The sequence below is a fragment of the Chiloscyllium plagiosum genome, chromosome 32 (genome assembly GCF_004010195.1).
Source record: "Chiloscyllium plagiosum isolate BGI_BamShark_2017 chromosome 32, ASM401019v2, whole genome shotgun sequence".
Taxonomy (NCBI): Eukaryota; Metazoa; Chordata; class Chondrichthyes; order Orectolobiformes; family Hemiscylliidae; genus Chiloscyllium; species Chiloscyllium plagiosum.
Window position 1 is genome coordinate 24,214,134 of NC_057741.1, and position 7,520 is coordinate 24,221,653.

General features: G+C 43.6%; 1 protein-coding gene across 1 annotated transcript; it reads right to left on the minus strand.

Moving 5' to 3' along the window:
* Positions 1 to 4,113: 4,113 nt before the first annotated feature.
* LOC122539282 (homeobox protein MSX-1-like) lies at positions 4,114 to 5,647 on the minus strand. Its single transcript, XM_043673978.1, has 2 exons — positions 5,053 to 5,647; positions 4,114 to 4,767 (listed from the first exon to the last, which is right to left on the minus strand). Exons 1-2 carry the CDS (start codon positions 5,483 to 5,485, stop codon positions 4,343 to 4,345), a joined length of 858 nt encoding a protein of 285 aa, XP_043529913.1. The 5' UTR covers positions 5,486 to 5,647; the 3' UTR covers positions 4,114 to 4,342.
* Positions 5,648 to 7,520: the final 1,873 nt, after the last annotated feature.

A 7,520-nucleotide genomic window follows, 5' to 3' on the forward strand; every position in this document is an offset into this window, starting at 1 on the left:
ATAATAAAAAGACCCCTCCTTTCATGAATGGCATGCCTTTCGAATCTCGGTTTAATTCACATACAAACTCAAATTACCACCTTATACTTTTATTACAACAGCCGCATTCCGTTTTATTTCACGCAGAAAACTTATAAATGTTTGGAAAAGGCAGTGTTGCTGAATGACACGGCGCATTTTAGACCGAAGTTAAGTTAATTAGCATATGTATTCGTTTTATTTAATGAATATTTGACGTTTCGTGATTTTACATAAATTAATCAATTTGACCTCATGCCTATTTAAATGATTATTTTCACAGCCACCTTTTATTACTTCCTCCAACCCCTGCAAGCCTCCTATTAATATTTTAAAATTTCCCTCTCCCCCGTTAAGCTCTGGTCAATACATCCAAACACGATTGATATTTTAAATACTAACGCTCCGCAAGTACACTTATTATCTCTGTTGCCTCCCTTCACGTCCTGTTGGTACTTGGACACTTGTCATTATAATAATTGCGTTGCCAATTTCTGGATTTCTAATTGCAATTTCAGTTTAAAGAGTTCTCGGTACTTAGTATAACTGTTCGAAATGTAGATTTTTGACAAGATTCGCTAAAAAGGAGACTCCCACATTCAGGCGTTGAGTATGGTGACAAAAAGGTTATTCCAAAAATGGAAGTGCAGTCTAAAAAGTTACTAAAATTTGTACGCGTTCACTTAATACCTTTAAACTAATCTAAGGATAGCTCAATAAAGAGGCATTCACTGCATTTATGTCCCACTCGGGGTCAGCTACACACTTTCCGTGCCTGTTCAATTCCTGTGTCAGCAAATTGATTCTACTTCAAGTATTTCTATATTTATGTATTGAGGTATCATCTCCCAGATTTTGAAATAATTAGCAGCCATATGAAGCAATTTCAAAACCATATCTATGGTTAGTCAGTGAACGTGTGGATTTATTTTTCCTGTTTAATTAAAACGTGTAGATCTCGAAAACATGAATAAAGTTGCTTAATAAGTTGTATACTACAACATTACGTGGTAAAAACAATGACTGCAAATGCTGGAAACCAGATTCTGGATAAGTGGTGCTGGAAGAGCACAGCAGTTCAGGCAGCATCCGAGGAGCAACATTACATTTTAAAAATTCTCCGGGATTTACTGTCCAGAGCAGTGAGTTGTGAGCAAGCCCTGCAAACGGGCACTGTCACAAATTTTGCATTGCTGCTTGAGGTTTCTCACTGCAGAGGCTGTCAACTGCTCCAGAAAGATACCGTTTCATTCCTATTCCCTACCGCTCGACTTTGTAAGTCGAATCTATTTGCTTAGAGATAACTCCCATGCATGAGTCTTCTGCAAAAAAAATTCGCTTTAGTGGCTGATGCATTGCTTGTGAGAATGAAAGTGATGCGGGAATGTGACGTGTGCGGAATGTTTGAGAAAAGCAACACAGAAAACAATAAAGGCCGGTTACTGTGACTGGAATGTGCTCTGGAGTTGAAAGGAATACAGACAATTGCTTCTCCATCGATCAAAACATAAGAGCTCGATCTTACCTCCACCTGGCCTTTGTGTTTTGATTAAGTGTGTCTGCCCTTTGAAATCACGGGCTACAAAAGCTCTTGGCCTCGTTCAGACAACAACGTTTTAACCCTTTAATCACTGAACTGTTCGAAAGGCCGCCACAGGGCTCGAGATAACGTTAAATTGGCCTTAAAAATAAAATAGAACGAAGTTTGACTTGCAACAGCGTAACACAGTTGGTAAAACAAATCGGCTATTGACAACTGGGGGAGAATAAAATTCTCCTGCTTCTGTTAAAGAGAACTATTGATCAATAATAGGAAGGAAGCGAACCGGAGAGTGAGACAGTGGCAACTTGCGGGCTTCAGCGGCGAAAACAGCATTTCGTGAACTAACTTGGCTGGTGCATATCAACATTGTCATTTTAAAAATGATGATGCAATGTCTGTTGGCCAGGTGAAGGGCGCCACCACTCTTTTGGCCCAGACAAACACTTGCAAATACACGTCGCGATCTTTTAACATGTGTAAAATAAAAGTTTACTTTCGTTTGCTGTTCAACCTCAGGCAAGGGGTGGGGGGGGGAGGGGAAGAGAGAGAAAATAGAAAAGCGATCCATCCCATGAAAAGGACCGGCAAATCTCTGGTCTTTTGTGTCAACTTTTCCTTTCAGTTGGAGCGTTCATCCGTGTGATTCCGAATTTATTGTCATTACTTTCTTATTAATTGTTGGCATATGGGGGTGTAATTGAGCAAAGAGACTAGCCTTCGGGGCAAAGAAGATGGGGTGGGGGGAAGCAACGGTGAAAGAGAGAGGAGTCCAGTAATAATATTGTCAGCCTTTCATCTGAGTTTCTTAATGGATGGGGGAACCGCGGACGTGGCTTTAGATACAATATTGACATCAAACGTTAAGGTCAGGACAGACTGCCGGGCTGCTGCGGAGCTACACAGGGGCTCGGATATTTGTCTGTCATCTCGGACGCCACTGAAGTTTTATTTTTAGAAAAATCGGCGGGGACAACGGACATGGGGTCCAATGCCTCGGCTACCCGTGAAAAATCGGTTCCTAAACAATGAGCTTAAGGTCACGCTCTGGGCTTATCTCTCTCTCTCTCTCTCTCTCTTTGCCCCTTGAAGTTAAAAGGAAGCCTCCCAGTTTGCATTGTACTAACAAGTAATCCCAACAGAGACCTGCAACTGCCTTTTGCCAGGAATTCTGATGGCTAATGAAATATAAGAGAAAGCTGAGCTTCCCATTTCAGTATGAAATAAGCCTGATCTTACAGTAGTTTTTTTTTGGGAGGGGACTCTATCCAGAAATAATTCTGCCGTTACAGGATTTTGTTAAATCCCATTATTCGCGGTAGGAGATGATCAGAGAAAAATAAAGGAAGCATTACTGAGCCTGGAGTGAAAGAGGAGAAAAATGTCAGTTTTTGTTTTGCAATGTTAAAAGATTCCGCTTTGCCCCTAGCTACAGTCAAACTGGAGCCGTACCGCGTCTGCAGATGACCGAGGAGGGTTTTTTTGGGGGGTTGCTCATTACAGCAATTATTTGTCAATGATTTCCCTCAGTTACAGAGTAAAGAAAGGCAAAGTTTAAAGATCTAAACCAGCAAAGTCCGTCCCAAGGATCAAAAGTAATAAAACTCCTGGCTGCTCGGCTTTTTGATGTCCTCGAGGCGGTGGGAGTGAGGCAGTGAGGCGGGACCAGCGGATTCTTCGCTTCATCGAAAAGCATAAGGGGAAAAAATAAAGTTGGTTGGACTACGGTGAACACTGTATTTGCTTTTAAATGTTGACCGAGTAACATTACCTTCAAATACAACAGGACGATGAAAGATTACAGGCATGCGGCATGGGACGGGGGTGGAGGTTTTAGATGAGTTTACTGTCTTAATTTTATTCCTTTCTGGTTATAAAGGAAAGTTCAGTTTTCACTAATAACCCAAAAAGGCCTGTATTTGGTCAAAGAAATTCTTTGGACATTTTAATGTATTGGAGCCAGTGGCACCTTAAAACCAGCGAATGATTTCCAGTAAGCGGCCAGAAATGTTTATATGAACTTTATATAAAACGGTGGTCAGCAGCGGGGCAAACACATAATCCTAGAAAGAATTCCTTCAAGGCAATCGATATAAGCTGTAAGACTCTTAACAGTTGCTCCTAAATCGATAACGACAGTGTGTATACACGATATAAAACAACTACAAGAACAAATCTTCGCTGCACCATAGAACACTGGTACATGTTATATGTTCCATTATGACCTGACCGTGCTTCTAAAAACCTGCTATTTTAAAACCGAGCTTCCATTCATTTTAAGGTCTCCGGTTTTGACAAATTGGGTGGACTGAAGATAAAAAAAACACAGCTGGGGGTTGGGTTAAATTCATCCGGAAGACAACCCAGTAAACAGCCAGAACAGTTCTGTTAGATGTAAACTAAGAGGAAAGCAATTCGGCGTTACTTAAAATAAAGAGAAAGAAAGCAAAACCAATTAGTCGCCGTGCGAACAAATCAGTTTGTGAATTGTCACATTGATTTCAGTGTAAATTTCTCATCGATTTCAAATAAAAACACTTACCAGTTTAAGAAACTACTTGAAACAATTACATTTATTTAACAAATATAAGCATAATATAAATGATAAAACTTCAAATATACAGTATATTACATCGTACACAAACCCCCTTCCAAGGGGGGGGGGGGGGAATCTTTGTAAAACAGAGGGTTGGGGGAATGATGGAGAGAAATGTTCAATAGAATTTCTAGGGAGTTTTTTTCTGTTTAAAACAATACTTTCTTTCGGTTCCCTCTCGCTTCCTTTCAAGCTAAATGATACATACTGTATCCGACATGAGCAGCGTACAGTCCAACGGGAGATACAGGTAGGGTGGGCCTGTGGAAGTGATGAGATGCTCCATAAAGCGAGCTGGCGGGTACTGGCGTGCCGATCGGGAAACTAATGCCAAAAGCAGGCGGCAGCATTGGCTTCGCTGCCATTTTCAGTTTCTCCAACTCGGCTTCTTGCAGTCGCTTGGCCTTCGCCCTCCGGTTCTGGAACCAGATTTTCACTTGAGTCTCTGTCAGGTTGAGTGAGCTGGAAAACTCGGCTCTCTCGGCGATGGACAGGTACTGTTTCTGGCGGAACTTGCGCTCCAGGGCCAGTAACTGCGAGGTGGTGAAAGGCGTCCGGGGCTTGCGGTTCGTTTTGTGTTTTCGGAGGGTGCAGGTCGAAGGGCTCATCCGTCCTGAAAATAAACACGGACATCAACTTAACGACGTTTCAAACTCTCACCTCCATCAGCCCATCCCACCCCCAAACAAAAACCAATTTACAAATTTAAAAGTGTTGAGATTTGAAAAGTGAGATATGAAGGTGATTAAGTCGTAGTTACCTCCTGAAGTTGGGTTTGAAGTGAATTGAGAGCCAGACCATTAGACTCTAACAAACATTGCAACAATACTGTTTGGGACGCTACTGCTTCTAAAGATCTAAGGTGCAAAATAAGCAAGGATCGCAGAGTCTCACTTACTGGGGGGCGGGGAGAACCGGGAATCCTGCATCCACGGCGTCCGTTCCTGTCTCTCGCTGCTCTCCGATTTGACCAGGGTGTCCTCGGATATTTTTAAGAGTCCTTCCACAGTGTAGGAGCTGCCGGCTGCCAGCGTGTCTGGGACGGCCAGGCGCGGGCTGACGCTCTGCGAGGGCCCCTCAGCGGCTGCTGCTGCTGCTGCTACTGCCGTACACTCACGGCTCGGCTTCCTGTCCGACATGAGCGCCTCCACGCTGAAAGGCAGCAGGACTGGTGGGGCTTTGGGCCGCTCCAGCTCCTCGTCTCCCGCCGGCTTCCCATTGCTCAAGGAGCGGGGAGGCTCCTCGCTCTTCACGCCGCCAGCCGTCACTTGCAAAGCGTTCATGGCAGAACAAGGGGCCATATAGAGTCGATCCCTTTCCAACTGCAGCATCAACTGGAAACGCAAAGCTCTCTTTTTCTCTCTTGTGTGTGTTGTGTGTGTGTGTGCGTTTGTATATGTGGGTGTGTGTGTTTGTATATGAGTGCTTGTTTCCCCAGTCCTGACCGTATTCCGCCCCCCACCCACCCCTTCCACTCTTCAAAACATCCTCAAACCTCCTTGACCTACTCAGGCTCCAGGCGTTAAGAAGCCAAATTTTGGCTGGGCGCTGTCCAATCAGCACCGGCAGGGGTGGGTCTCAGAGCTACGATTGGCTGGCTCCTTGGGCCCGCCATCAATAACCTTTCGAAATAAATTAGCAGTTAATCTGATTGGCCACTTGCTGGGAAGAGTTTATTGATAGCTCCGGGCTCTAATCTCATATAAACACAACGGCCCGTCAAGCAATTTAAGGGTAATTATCTGGTTGGGGGAGGCATAGTGACAGTGGGTTCAATTTCCCTTTTAACTGGAGTCATGCAACGCTTTTATTTAGGGGGGGGGAAGAGAAAAGTTTACATGGAAATTAGCGAAGAAATCTATCGGAATTCATTCCCCCCCTTTTCAAAATTCTGTATCAACTGGGACTCCAAAACCCCACCACCAAAACCCCAAGACCCCTCGTTTCTTTTCAGTGGCTTCTACACTGCTAATTGAGAGTCTCGATTAGTCGCTGTCTTTAATAGGCAGACAAGTTATGTTGTTTTTAGGCGCCAGCGGCGGCGTGATCAAAGGCACCAGCTTCAGGGAGAGTATTCACAAGTTTCTCAGCATCAAGCGAACAGCCCGCCCTAGCCCGAGGACATCAGTTCCAAAATGATGGCTCTTGGCTGATCGCACGCCACTACTTGAGAGGGGGGAATTCAGAAAATAATTCCCCGCGAATATCATGAAGAACCGCAACGCTGTTTAAACCAGCCTCAAGATTTAACTTTTCCACTTTTACAATTTGCCTGTAAAGGACTTTTATAATGTTATAACTACATTAGAATGAAAAGTGCAGTGGAAAGTTTAGTGAATTATTGCAATTCATCCGTTATTTTCTAAAAGAAAACAAGGTGAGAGAGTTTATCTCTCTGTTTCGTGGTCAGTGTGTTTCCTAGGCGTGATTTATGCGTTCCCTCGGTTCCGCAGTCTGCAATAATGTTACCACGACCTGGTTAAAACAAAATGCAAAATGGTTACTTCCTTCTCAAGAACCTTTAAAGGGAACTGACATGTGTCTGTAAGGAATAGCTCCCTGGCATTCGGGTTAATCTTCTTTGTACTCTAAATGTAGCACTGCCGTACAACCACTGACATTAAATGACAATCTTGCGCAATTAGCTTCCTAAACAGCGCGTTCAGTGTAATGATCGTGGCGGCCTGAGAATCATTTTGCTTTTATCTTAATTACAACACAAACTCCGTTACCCAGCCAGAGGAAGCTGGGAGCCGCTGGAGAGAGACATTCGTTTGTCATTATCAAACTGGAAATAGTGGATAGAGATGGGGGTTTTCCCTCACGGAATTGGAGACAAGGCTATTCCTGTTGGGCTTTCCTCTGGGGGTAACAAACGGGGGTTTTCGAATGATGGCGGGATAACACTCGGATGGAAACAGTTAAACATCACCTCCTGCGGACGAAAACAGAGCTACAATCAACTTTGTTATAAAGCATAACTTCCTCAAATAAACGTGACGGCGGCTTTAAGTATCTTAAATCTCCAATCGAGACGTGTTTTATCCGAGAGGTGTTTTCAAACAAGCAGAAACAAAAACAATTGATGGGACGTATTTCGTAAAACACAAGGATCCTGGCAAATAGCTCAGTGATCTTGTGCCAGGATCTGGCCTCGAAGCAGAGATAAATCTGGAAAAGAGTATTCATCGAGCTGTTGGAGCCATTTAAAATCCCAAACCCACGCAGGTCAACAAAACGGAGACTGTCTCTATCAAACTGGAAGCCCAGCTCTTTGGAGTTCGCATCCGTGAAAGGAATGCAATATTTCAAGTCCCTCAAATTAATTTGATCGCGAAATTATGATGCACTTGGAGAAGATGAAAG